We start from the raw sequence: 14,009 nt of genomic DNA, 5'->3' as shown, positions 1-14,009 counted from the left end.
TTCACATCTGCTAATATGAGTAATGCAGGTAATTGATCAAACTCTTTTGGTTCTCAATTGTTATTGAAATCTAAGTCAATCTTTATTGTAACCCATGACCACTAGATTGCAGTAGGTAATACACTTCATCTTCACTAAGAAGTGAAAGATTAATTAGTTAAAGATTTATGATATGGTTTACTTCTAAACCGCCAAAAAAAAACAGAAGAAGAAGAAAGAAAAAAGCAATTGAAGTGTTCGTGGATTTATGATTTGCTCACACATCATATGTAATGATTAAACAAAAATATGTTTTACTTCAGCAGGATCCACGGAAGTATGGGAAGCACCTTCAGGGGTAAAGATTCCTAAGTTATCCAGAAATAACTATGAAATTTGGAAAGATGAGATAGAAAAGTACTTGAGGAGTGAAGGGCTCTGGGGTTATGTTGATGAAACAGAAACCAAAACCCCTTCGTCTGAAGATCAAACTTATCTGAAAAACCAAGCAAAAGTTCGGAAAATTATCAAGCGAAGTTGTGGAGCATGGTTACTCCCGTATATTGAAGGAAAACCTAGAGCCAGTTCAGTTTTGAGTCAATTGAAGACCATGTTTAAGAATGCCGATGAGACATTGCTAAGACCAGGTATGTCTCTGCAACAAATTCGTTTTCTTGAATATCTAGATCGACCACCTTCAATTATGTAAAATATAACTCAAATGAAATGTCTAGATCCTAGACCCCAGTGTGGTAGTAGCATTGTCCATGGATAAAAAGCCCCTTAATTTCAAGTTTATACCCTACCTCCGGTAGTCCCTAGTTCAATTTAAGCGTTCAGTTTAATTTGTTTTCAGTTTCACATTTTACTCTCAAATTGACACCCTTACTAATGAGTGCATATGCTTTACATTTGGCAGAAAATGTCACAAATTATACATGGTGGATGCCCTTGTATGATGCTATAAGAAACGGTAATTTAACAAGGGTGGAACAATTCATCTCAAAAAATAATAGTGTTCTTACTGCCAGGCTTACCTCTGAAGGAGAGATTCCTCTTCATGTAGCAGTTCAATATGGACAGATTGAAATTGTAAAGAAAATGGTAGAGATGATGGAACCAAAAGAACTAGAAAGTTCAGATGAATGCTCTAGAACAGCACTTCATTTTGCTGCCTCAGTTGGAAACCTGAATATTGTGAAGGTCCTAGTAGAAAGGCACAAAGATCTAGTGATGCTCACTAGTGAAAACGATGGTAACGTCCCATTAACCATTGCTGCAAGGTTAGGCCAAAAAGATGTTGGCAATAAAGATGTTGTTTATTATCTATACCCAAAAACTCTTCAACAAGATCATCTTGATTGTGCACCAAAAGAAGAAAAACAAAAAAAGATGATTAAAGCTGGACTTCTTACCTCTCTAATTTTTGGTGATTTCTTCGGTAAGTGAGAAATATTCTGAATTTCTTTAGAGGAGCTTGTTGTTATTATTATTTTGTGTATATTGGGATTCATGTAACGGATTAAAAGTAAAATCACTTATTTATTTTGTTTGAAGATCTGGCTATTGATCTAATAGAAAGAAATCCAGATTTAGTTTTGATGGAGGATGCAGACAAGTATACAGCCTTAGGTGCACTGTCAATGAAGCCTGATGCATTTCCAAGTTCATTCGCTATAGCGAATTCAAGTGGATTTGATACCCTGAGAAATCATATGAAGAAAGCCATATACTTGCGTAAGTTTTTATGGCTCATTTTCCTTCGTAATTTTTAAGTTATTGAGTCACAGTTTGTTCACTTTCTAAATTATTCTCTAAATGCAAAATATTTTTGTCCTTTTGATATACTTTGAAGCAGTCTTCAATATTGATGATGAGTACGATAATACTCGACTGCAAACAAAAGGAGATGTAGAAAATTCATCCAATGCATCCCAAGACAATGCTCAAGGTGACTTGTCTTTTTTTTTGTGTGTGTGCGAGGGGGGCTGATAGAAATAGAACAACTATTCCAAAAGAAGTGTGTGTGTGTGTGTTACTGGGAGGATAGAATTAGAACAACTATTCCAAAAAAGACGCAGGGAAAATTTCCTAGATGGAGAGATTTTGAAAAACATTTATCATTAGATTTCTTTTTTTTTTTTAAATTGCTCAAATGGATTTTATTTTTAAAAATAATTACTTGATCCTAAATTTTGTGATAATTTTTTTTCTTTTTCGAATTGCAAATATAATTAAATGTTAACAAAAAAAGGTAAAAAAAACTATATATATATATATATAAGATTTTTTGAGTTTGGAATTAAATTTCAAAATGTAAGATTTTATGTACTAAACCTTATGATTGGGTGTTGCATTGCATAGGTGGAGATAGAATTACTATTCAACTCCATAAGAGACTACGTCTTTGGTTCCTTAAACAATTTCAGAGAGTACTTAAACTAGGTAAGCAACTAAGAAAAGCTTACACATAAAACTACTTGCATTCCTAAAGCTCTATCTTGTCATGACAATTCTTGTTTAAAACTACAGTTCCAAGTTTTAAGGCCATCCACGATACGAAAGCAAAGCATTATTGTGCCACAAAACTGCTAAAAAATATATGGAAGCAAGTCTCACAAATTGAAGACCTTGGGTCTGTGGAAGATGAAGCAATTAAAGCAATGTTCCGAGCTTCTGAGCTTGGAATAATTGAATTCGTCAAGGAGGCCATCGATAATTGTCCTCAGTTTCTTTTAGAAACTTTTCCATGCTCTAATAATGAAGAGCTTTCTACCAGAAAAAAAGAAGAAGAGCCAAAAAGCGAGGGCCGAACTATATTCCATTATGCAATCAACAACCGCCAAGGACAGATTTTCAACCTCATCCATGACGTTGGCCCAAGGAAGAATGATATCATAAAGTTGGCAGATAATTCCAAGAATTATATGTTACATTTGGCAGCAAAACTGTCCCCTAAACGTCGTCTCATTCAAGTCCCAGGTGCAGCCCTGCAAATGCAACATGAACTACTATGGTACAAGGTAATTTTAACTAATTTCCCTGACTGTTCTTGCTTAATTAATTAAGTTTTCCTTCATAGGAATATTGGCAAAGCCTATTTTTAAAATTTTACACACAAAGAGGTTGGTCAAAAGTGCCTTTAAATCTCCACATTTTGATAATGACATCTGCATCAGAGATGGAAAGAATCATGCCTCCTGGAAGGTAAACCATAGATGAGTTCTAAGGTTTCATATGAAGTATAGTGTTTCAATTTTGATGTTTGTTTTCTTTCTTATCATAGGAAGTGGAGAAAATCATGCCTCCAACTTATGGAGAGTTTGAAAACAATGATGGGAAGACCGCAAGAACTTTATTCACAGAGGCACATGAAGACCTAGTAAAAGATGCGACAACTTGGATGAAGGAAACAGCAACACAATGCATGGTGGTTGCAACCCTTGTTACCACAATTATGTTTGCAGCAGTTTTTACTGTACCAGGTATCAAGGAGAGTGGCACAGGCAAGCCCAATTATATACATGAAAAGTTTTCTATAACTTTTGTCTCAGCAAACATACTAGCACTTAACTCTTCAGTTGCTTCAATGTTGATGTTTCTAGCCATCATTACTTCACGCTACTCAGAAGAAGACTTCTTGAACAGCTTGCCCCGGATGATGACTATTGGCCTTGTCTTTCTATTTTTCTCTATAGTGGGGATGATGATAGAATTTGTTGTTGCTGTCCTAGTTTTAGTTCATTACAATGTTTTATGGGTCTCATTTCCTATAGTATTTCTAGCTACTGTGCCAATTACCATATATGCTTTGATGGACTTTCCCCTATTCATAGAATTGGCTTTTGCCTCAACTAGGGGAAAAATATTTGGAGTCAAAAAATCATCAAGTCTGCATGGAAGTTCAATGTAAGTGTTTTTAAGCAGTGGAACGAATTGAATTTTAGCAATAAATTGAGATGGGGTTTGTCCAATTGATCTGATTGGTTGAAGATGATGTATATCATTAGTGGTTTGATTTGAAAGTCAGGCTTATCATTAGTTATTTTTGATAACCTCAAGCATATCATTAGTTATGTTCCTTCTTTTCAAATGTCAGTTGCTATCATAATTGTACCCAATTAATTGGGGCTATCTTATGACGTTCAAGAGCTCCAATTCAATTAGTGATGAAAATTAAGGTTAAAACATAAAAAGCGAACAAGCCCATTGCGTGAAATCAAAATGTTTGATTCAAGTATTGATTAAATTTTTAAATGTCAAGACCAAAATAACCCAGAAATGCAAGTGAAAGAGCCTTCCTCAGTATGTGTCTTCCAAATAAACAATTTTGTATCCGTCTAAGAATTAGCAAAGCGCCATTGCAAATGTCTATATCATACAATTAAGATGCAGCCGATGATCATATTCAATGTGGCTTGTTGCCTTCTTTACTGTTCTGATATGAGCAATAAAGCTACAAACATAAGATAAATTGTTTGTTGGGTCATCTTCCTAAGGATCGAGCTGCACATGAATTGGTTCTGCGGCACAGCAGCAGCCATAAAATCCTGCAGTTTGATCTTGCAGATGGTCATAAAACTGACCCCTCAGACCCGTCCAAGGATTCTGAGTTTTCCAAATAAGTACACCTGTGTATTTGGTCCACATTCGGGAAGTCCACCCCTCTAGCTAATAGAGCCCTATACTGAACGTAGTTAACGAGTTGTGCCTGGTGATGAACAAACAAAATTCACTGCAGGAACTGGAAATCTGCCAAAAATTTCACATGCAAGTGGAAGAACTAAGTTTCTTCATTTGGGTCAATAAGAATCATATTTATTGGCTTACCTTCTCAAAGAAGTCATCAAGGTCCTTTGGGGCTCCATATTGTTCAATCTGATCATGAACTAATCCAGGCTTTGAATAAGGGATATATTTATGGTACTCCCGTATGGGGTTTGGGTTTCTTTTATGTAACCATTATATATCTAGCCTTTTAAACAATGATACCTGCCATCCCTCTGGAGGCATTGTTGCTCTGATGGTAGCAGCAACAGCAACAGCAACGGGTATTCCTACCGAGCCAACCTCTTGATATCTGTTTTGAACCGCCTCTTTAATTTTTATTTTTTTTTGGAAAAAGTAGTTGATGATATTAATAAAAGAGTAGACTATACATGAGATTACAGACGGTAATAAGTTTTACCAGAGGCATCATTATAAACAAGTTCAGCCATCCGGGGCAGAAGAATGTTACAATCAAAGACCACCTCCCCTGGCACGGAAAGAAATCCAGCCAAAAAAATTAGCACAGTATTGACCTCCCAAAAAATTATGTTCGAATAAACACCGTTGAAATTGCAACCCCATCACTCTGATGTCTTCCACAATGTCTACCACCTTCCACGGAACTGAGGACTTCCTCAACACCATCGCCACTGCTGTTGCAGAGTCTGAACAGATAATACTTGGGGAATGTATAGCTGGATAGCTTGTAGTAGCCCCTTTCTAATAGCCTACAGTTCCATCAAAAAAATATTGTCCTCCACTAAGGAACCGAAAATAACAAAAATACATCGACCTTACGAGTTCCTATGATTTGAAAGATGTGATGGTAGGACATGAAAACACACTGTAAGGAGGACTTGCGGATTCTACCTTCCGCCAGTGGCATCATCTATATATATGACTTTCTATCTCGCGGAATCCAAATTAAGTGATTGCTCCACGAATCAGATTCTCCATATCCCTTTACATCAACTGTTATCTCTACATCATATAGGGATTGTTCTCCCATGCCATTCGGCCACCACAAATTGGGCTTATAGAAAAAAGCTGGTATCTAATTCTCCGTTAGCAGTTGAACAAAGCATTTTTTTAGAAAACTTAAAAGGAAGTCGAGCACGAAAGGATGACCACAGACTTCTAATCAGTCAGTGAAAATGTAACAATGGGCTGAAATTCATTAGATGTAGCAAATGCTAGTGCTTGATAATAGAACAAGATCATGTTTCAACTTTCAACAAACTCAACTGGAACCAAGAGATTCAACAATTCAACGTTTCTGATGACTTCATCATTAATGAGTTAGAGAAACTTGCTAGTCTACATCCAGTGGCAGCCCATGAGCTTGTCAAGGATGCACTAGCATAAACCTCTTTTCCTTTTATTCATCCAAAAAACGTTCACAGAAATAAGATGTGGATTCAGGCATCAAGCAACAGAGATACATTAATAACAAGAATCTAATACCATGAATAAAAGAAACAGAAATGACAACCATCATGGGGAAGAACTATTAGAAAACTAGCTAAAAGATGAAATCAAGATTATTTAATCTATAAAAGAAAAAATTACTATTTGACAAAATCATGATAGAATTAACATACCTCTTTGAAGATAAATCCATTCATGCAGAGATGATATAAAAGAAAAAGAAAGATCTAGCACCACTGAAGCAAAAGTAAAGGATGAAACTTGAAGATAAACACCACAATAAGAAACACATTTGATGTCAAGGATCTCACAAGCAATCAAGCTGCTCACCCCAGCTTATACCATCACTTAGTATTTTGAGCTTCTGAAAAATTAAGATCCCTTTGGCTGTGTGACCTTGAGATATTTATATCTCTAGGGTGGAGATGACTAGCCATAAAGTTCACCCTAAGTGAGATGCTAGCCCACTAATGCTCATATCCAGAATGCCCTTAAAACTTATCTTGACAATTACTAAGAAGCCCCCAAAAGAATTAGAGAACAAAATTACAAAATTACCATTAAATAAAACAAAACAAATTTGGTTTTGCCAAAAAAAAAATAGAGAATAAAATAAATAAGTTTTTACTAATATATAAAAACAAATTTGCAAAACCATTTTATCGATAAATCCTTTCAAAAGGTAGTCTGTATGTACGCGTACATTTTCATAATTATTAAGTCACTGGCAATGGAGCACTAGTCACTAAGATCAACACTCAACCATAGAGAGACTAGTCCTTTGATGGACTCCATAGATTTAAAGTGTACTAACCATAGAGAGACTAGTCCTCATATCTTCCATAGTCTGAGACTCTGAGCAATTTTAACTTGCACCCCTTAAACCCATTATAGTCCAACAATGTATATTTAGACAATAATACATTATAATAGGCACGGTTAAGTCAAGGACTATAAAGTGGTTCAAACCAGATGATCATTCATAAAATCAGTCCAAACATTCTAATGGACCAAACAACCACATAAATCATCATAAACAATAAATTCTATGTATAATTAAAAGAACTTTACAAGTATCCAATGTGAATGTGTAAGTAATATAATGACATGTGTTGGGCCACATAATTCCTACAAGAACATCTTAAGAATCACGATTCAAGACTTCTTGAAAAGATCTAGGCAAAAATAAATATTATAATTAAACAAAAAAAAAGAGAATAACATCACTGACGTGAGGAAATCTGACGTCACTAACAAAGAATCAAGACAAGACAAAATCTTGATAAAAGGAGATTCACCTCTAGAGGAGGAGATTATTATTGAGTTCAAAAAGGCCCACCACATTGTAATTGTGATTGCCCTTTGTTATGCTGATTTTTCTATTTGACCTTCACATCAATGTGGAAATAAGGTCCATTAACCAACAAATTGTATTTCTAGTATTGCATAGAGGGATTTGATATGATTTGTCATAAAAAAAAAAAAGAGAGATTTAACATGATATTTACACACCAATGCAATTTGAAAAGAAGAACTTTTATTGGATCTGGACAACATTACAATGGAGATATATTAACTAATCACCAAAATGGCACTACATAAGACTATTATCACCCAAAATCTTAAGGCAAAAAACTTGAATTTCACAATGACTCCATGAGAGAACACAAGATACAAATTTATAGAGTTTACTCAGGTAAATTGAAAGTACTATACAATTCGGGTTGACCACCAAAATATGTCAAGATGAGTCCTCCTTCAATATCAAATACAAGAATTCGGGTCACATATGACAAATACATCCTCAATCTTTTCTCTAGTACCATAATTTTCATGTATGTTATATCTCTCTAGTTGTATTGAGAATAATGGTATAAAATATTATAGTATCCGTAATTTAGTAAAAAAATGGTACAAGATGATTTTGCTATATATAAATAATATAGATTTCGGTTATGAAAATGATACGGTACAATTTTGGTAAGTAAACTGTACAAGAACGATGATGTACTATTTCTATATGAAAACGACGTTAGTTGTTACAGTTTGGTTGGACACCTGAATGTTGTACCTTAGTTTGGTGCTATACAGTTTATACAATTGATTTTGGTTTTGATATTCCTTTTCTCGCACCAAATTAACACCCTTAATTTAGAAAACGTAACCTTAATATCATAGTTTATAGTATAAGTGTGAAAAGATCGAACTATTACTCTTATTAAATAAAATATGTGTGTGTAGAGAAAAAGTAGAGTGATGTCAATAAGAAAATGCCTTTTATGGATTAACCTTTATATAACGTTGATTATTTAAAAATTCTCATAAGTTAAACCATAACATGTCAAAAATCCAGATAGAAATCACCATTAAAAAAGAGTTAGAACAGAACTGATTCAAGCATTGCTTTACACCATCTTTTCTTTCTTTAGTGAGTTGCTTTATTCCATATTTTATGCATTCATCGTGATCATCATTCCATACTGCCTTTGGAAGACTAAGAATAATTTATCATTTCTTTTTTACGATAAAGGATATCAATTAAATAATGTAATAAGAGCGAAATCTCCAACAGGTTTGGAGAAACAAGTCCAAAATCCTAGGAAACTGAACTCTTGAAATAAATATAAATATTTATAAAATCATATTTAGATATATAGCACGAGTAGAAGAATATGATAAATAAATATAAACCATTAGGTCCAAAACTATTGTATATTGTTATGATTCTCTATTTACTTTAGACACTTTCTCTATTCACTTTAGACACTTTTAATGACATAAAAGGATGGTTCAGGGTGATGATTGAAAAAAAAAGAAGAATTCTTAATTTACCAAATATTGAGACATTTTAGAATTTAGCATAACTTATATATAAGAACAGTTGAGTGGCATCGGTGATATATATATATATATATATATATATATATATATATATATATATATATATATATATATATATATATATATATATATATATATATATATATAAAAGAAGATAAAAATGAACTAAATAAATTAAAATCACTAATCTTCAAGAGTCAGGTCTTCCCTTTCCAGCTATTTATAGCTTCCAAGCTTAACATTATCATGTAACTTCCATTGTCTTGTCTTGGTCTTCTTGTTCAACACATATACTCATGTCTCAGGTGCTGTTCACATCTGCTAATATGAGTGATGCAGGTAATTGATCAAACTCTTTGGCTTCTCAATTGTCATTGAAATCTGGTTAATCTTTATTGTAACCCATGACCACTAGATTGCAATAGGTTCATCCTCACTAAGAAATGAAAGATTAATTAGTTAAAGATTTACGATATGTTTTACTTCTAAGCCGCGAAAAAGTAATGAAAAAAAGAAGAAGAAAAAAAAAACAATTGAAGTGTTTGTGGATTTATGATTTGCTCACATCATATGTAATGATGAAACAAAAAATATGTTTTACTAGCAGGATCCACAGAAGTATGGGGAGCACCTTCACAGGTAAAGATTCCTAAGTTATCCAAAGCTAACTATGCAATTTGGAAAGTTGAGATAGAAAAGTACTTGAGGAGTGAAGGGCTTTGGGATTATGTTGATGAATCAAAAACCGAACCCCCTTCTGAAGATCCAACTTATCCAACTTATTTGAAAAACCAAGCAAAAGTTCGATCAATTATAAGGCGAAGTTGTGAAGCATGGGCACTCCCGTATATTGAAGGAAAAAGTAGAGCCAATTCAGCTTGGAGTCAATTGGAGACAATGTTTAAGAATGCCAATGAGACATTGCTAAGACAAGGTATGTCTCTACGACAAATTCATTTTCTTGAATATCTAGATCAACACTTTCAATGATGTAAAATATATAACTCAAATGAAATGTCTGAGTCCTAGACCCCAGGGTGGTAGTAGCAGCCTTGTGTGTAAAATGCCCCTTAATTTCAAGTATATACCCTACGTACACCTCCGGTAGTGCCTAGTTCAATTTAAGCGTTCAGTTTCACTTTTTACTCTCAAATTGACAGCCTTACTTAATGAGTGCATATGCTTCACATTTGGCAGGAAATGTCACAAATTATACATGGTGGATCCCCTTGTACAGTGCTATTAAAAAGGGTGAATTAACAAGAGTGGTTCAATTCATCTCAAAAAATAATAAAGTTCTTACTGCCAGGCTTACCTCTGAAGGAGAGATTCCTCTTCATGTAGCAGTTCAATATCAAAAGATTGAAATTGTAAAGAAAATGGTAGAGATGATGGAACCAAAAGAACTAGAAATATCAGATGAATACTCTAGAACAGCACTTCATTTTGCTGCCTCAGTTGGAAACTTGAATATTGTGAAGGTCCTAGTAGAAACGCATAAAGATCTAGTGATGCTCCCAAGTCAATATTATGATGATAACATTCCATTAACTATCGCTGCAAGGTTAGGCAATAAAGATGTTGTTCATTATCTATACCGAATAACTCTACAACAAGATCGTCTTGATTGTCCACCAAAAGAAGATAAACAAAAGAGGATGATGGTTAGAGCTAGACTTCTCACCTCTCTAATTTTTGGTGATTTCTTTGGTAAGTGAGAAATATTCTAAATTTCTTTAGAGGATCGAGCTTGTTATTATTATTATTATTATTATTATTATTATTATTATTATTATTATTTTGTGTATACTGCAATTCATGTAACGGATTAAAAGTAAATCACTTATTTATTTTGTTTGCAGATCTGGCCATTGATCTACTTGATAGACATCCAAGTTTAGTATTGGAGGAGGATGCAAACAGGTATACAGCCATAGATGCACTGTCAATGAAGCCTTATGCATTTCCAAGTTCACTCTCTACAGAAAATTCAGGTGGGTTTGGTATCCTAAGACATCATCTGGAGAAAACCATATATTCGTGTAAGTTTTTATGACTAATTTTCCTTTGTGGTTTTCAAGTTTTTGAGACACAGCTTGTTCACTTTCTAAATTATGTTCTAAGTGCAAAATATTTTTGTCATTTTTGATATACTTTGGAGCAGTCTTTGATGTTGATGATGACTGGCTGCAAACAAAAGGAGATGTAGAAAATTCATCCAATGCATCCCAAGACAATGCTCAAGGTGACTTCTCTGTATATGTGTGTGTGCGTGTGCGTGTGCGTGTGAGGGGGAGTATAGAAATAGAACAACTATTACAGAAGAAAAACGAAGGGAAAATTTCCTAGATGGAGAGATTTTGAAAAACATTTACTAAATATGATACTTAAAAAAAAAAAATTGCTCAAATGGTTTCTATTTTTGAAAATAAATACTAGATCCTAAATTTTGTGATAATCTTTTACACCCAACTAATATTCTACTATGAACTCTCTGGTTTTTTTTCTTCTTTTTTTTTTTTCAATTACAAATATAATTAAATGTTAACAAAAAAAAAGGTAAAAAAAAATACTAACTATATATATATATATATATAGTAGAATAACAATTGGGCAAGAAAAATTATCACAAAATTTGAGGTTTGGTAATTACTTTCAAAAATAAAATCTATTTGAGTAACACTTTTTTTAAAATATCTTATTAGGTAGATGTTTTTAAAAATTTCCAAAAATGAAACAGTTTGACTCCGATGTTAAGGAAGAGTTTATAAATGTTAATTTTCCCAAAGTTAGCTTGGATTCTCAATTAGAAATTCAAGCTAAATCACCTTTATGGGGTTTGGCTGCTGTCTGGGCTACAAAACCCACAAAAATAAGTTGCCATTTTCAATATGACAAGCTCAGTACTTGCCAATTCTAGCAACTGTCAAAGTAGTGAGAATTGAAAAATGTACTGGAAGAAAATATATATATATGACATGCAATATTTTATTTTTTTGAGTTTGGAATTAAATTTTAAAAATGTAAGATTTGATGTACTAAACCTTATGATTGGGGGTTGCACAGGAGGAGATAGAATTACTATTCCACTCCATAAGAGACTACGTCTGTGGTTCCTTAAACCATTGGAGAGAGTACTTAAACTAGGTGAGCAACTAAGAAGAGCTTACACTTAAAACTACTTGCATTCCTAAAACTCTCGTCATGACAATTCTTGTTTAAAAATACGTACAGTTCCAAGTTGTAAGGCCATCTACAATAAGAAAGTAATGCATGGTGGGGCCAAAAAACTGCTACACAAAATATGGAAGCGAGTCTCAGAAATTGATGACCTTGGGCAAGTCCAAGATGAAGTAGTTGAAGCAATGTTCCGAGCTTCTGAGCTTGGAATAGTTGAATTCATCAAGGAGGTCATTGATAATTGTCCTCAGCTTCTTTCAGAAACTTGTCCATGGTTTAAAAATGAAGAGCCAGAAAGCATGGGCCAAACTATATTCCATTATGCAATCAGCAACCGCCAAGGAAAGATTTTCAACCTCATCCATGACCTGGGCCCAATGAAGAATGATATAACAATGTTACAAGACAATTCCCAGAATTCTATGTTACATTTGGCAGCAAAAATGGCCCCTAAACGTTGTCTCGATCAAGTCCCAGGGGCAGCCCTCCAAGTGCAACATGAACTACTATGGTACAAGGTAATTTTAACTTTTCCCAGCCATTCTTGCTTAATTTAGAATTCCTAGGTAGGAATTTAGGAGGAAAAGCTTATTTTTAAAATCTTACATACAAAGAGCTAGGTTGGTCAAAAGTGCCTTCTAATCTCCACATTGTGCTAATTATATCCACCACATTGGAGATGGAAAACATCATGCCTCCTCGAAGGAAAACCATAGACGAATCTAAGGTATCATATCTTGATATTCATTTTATTTCTTATCATAGGAAGTGGAAAAAATCATGCCTCCAACCTATGAAGAATTTGAAAATAATGATGGGAAGACCGCAAGAATTTTATTCATGGAGGCACATGAAAATCTAATAAAAGAGGGGACAACTTGGATGAAGGAGACAGCAACACAGTGCACAGTGGTTGCAGCCCTTATTACCACAATTATGTTTGCTGCAGTGTTTACAGTACCAGGTACCAAGGAGAGTGGCACAGGCAAGCCCAATTATATACATGAAAAGTTTTCTATAGCTTTTGTCTCGGCAAACATATTAGCACTTAGCTCTTCAGTTGCTTCAATGTTGATGTTTCTAGCCATCATTACTTCACGCTACGCAAAAGACGACTTCGTGGACAACTTGCCCCGGATGTTGACTATTGGCCTTGTCTTTCTATTTATTTCTATAGTGGGGATGATGATAGAATTTGTTGTTGCTGTCCTAGTTTTAGTTCATTACAATGTTTTATGGATCTCCTTTCCTATTGTATTTCTAGCTAGTGTGCCAATTACCATATATGCTTTGGTGGAATTTCACCTATTCATAGAATGGGCTTTTGGCACAACTAGGGTAAAAATATTTGGAGTCGGTAAATAACCAAGTCTGCATGGAAGTGCAATGCAAGTGGTTTTAGGCAGTGGAACGAATTGAATTTTAACAATAAATTGAGATGTGGTTTGTCCAATTTATCTGATTGGTTGAAGATGATGTATATCATTAGTGGTTTGATTTGAAAGTCAAGCATATCATTAGTTATGTTCCTTCTTTCCAAATGTCAGTTGCTATCATAACTGTACCCAATTAATTGGGGCTATCTTATGACGATCAAGACTAGGGGTGTAAACAGATCGAATTCGGATCAGATAGTGATAATTTAAGAATTTAGCAACTCTAGTAGTTATTTTAGTAGAAAATCTAGAAAAATAGTCACATATCACAAGTAAAAAATTTATAAAATAAGAAAAATAAATCTAAATAAGTAACTTAACCGGATAATTTTATCGGACTAATAATAATCATTTAGAAAGGGATATATCATATCG

General features: G+C 34.0%; 2 protein-coding genes across 2 annotated transcripts; both read left to right on the top strand.

Annotated features, from left to right (window-relative positions):
- The first annotated feature begins 15 nt into the window (after window positions 1–15).
- LOC149003480 (uncharacterized) lies at window positions 16–3,920 on the top strand. The gene is made up of 8 exons (XM_089138831.1): window positions 16–28; window positions 306–626; window positions 899–1,420; window positions 1,537–1,716; window positions 1,838–1,930; window positions 2,344–2,424; window positions 2,512–3,002; window positions 3,266–3,920. The coding sequence occupies exons 1-8, from the start codon at window positions 16–18 to the stop codon at window positions 3,890–3,892; spliced, it is 2,328 nt and encodes a 775-aa protein (XP_088994957.1). The 3' UTR covers window positions 3,893–3,920.
- Window positions 3,921–9,314: 5,394 nt separating this feature from the next.
- Window positions 9,315–13,563, top strand: LOC149003479 (uncharacterized). Its single transcript, XM_089138830.1, has 9 exons — window positions 9,315–9,357; window positions 9,626–9,952; window positions 10,216–10,728; window positions 10,881–11,012; window positions 11,183–11,298; window positions 11,759–11,921; window positions 12,085–12,165; window positions 12,253–12,716; window positions 12,964–13,563. The coding sequence occupies exons 1-9, from the start codon at window positions 9,315–9,317 to the stop codon at window positions 13,561–13,563; spliced, it is 2,439 nt and encodes an 812-aa protein (XP_088994956.1).
- The last annotated feature ends 446 nt before the right edge of the window (window positions 13,564–14,009 follow it).

The sequence above is a fragment of the Hakea prostrata genome, chromosome 10, assembly GCF_041222555.1.
Source record: "Hakea prostrata isolate BN-2017 chromosome 10, UWA_Hpros_2, whole genome shotgun sequence".
Lineage (NCBI taxonomy): Eukaryota > Viridiplantae > Streptophyta > Magnoliopsida > Proteales > Proteaceae > Hakea > Hakea prostrata.
The sequence above is the reverse complement of the archived record's forward strand: the minus strand, read 5'-3'. Positions and strand labels throughout refer to the sequence as shown.

Excerpts from the sequence above, each read along its gene's own strand:
- LOC149003479 (XM_089138830.1), top strand. The coding sequence starts at position 9,315 with ATGTCTCAGGTGCTGTTCACATCTGCTAATATGAGTGATGCAG. Across the intron at positions 10,729-10,880 it reads AATTTTTGGTGATTTCTTTG|ATCTGGCCATTGATCTACTT; the intron begins GTAAGTGAGAAA and ends TTTTGTTTGCAG. Across the intron at positions 11,922-12,084 it reads TTTTCAATATGACAAGCTCA|GAGGAGATAGAATTACTATT; the intron begins GTACTTGCCAAT and ends GGGGTTGCACAG.
- LOC149003480 (XM_089138831.1), top strand. Across the intron at positions 627-898 it reads TGAGACATTGCTAAGACCAG|AAAATGTCACAAATTATACA; the intron begins GTATGTCTCTGC and ends TACATTTGGCAG. Across the intron at positions 1,421-1,536 it reads AATTTTTGGTGATTTCTTCG|ATCTGGCTATTGATCTAATA; the intron begins GTAAGTGAGAAA and ends TTTTGTTTGAAG.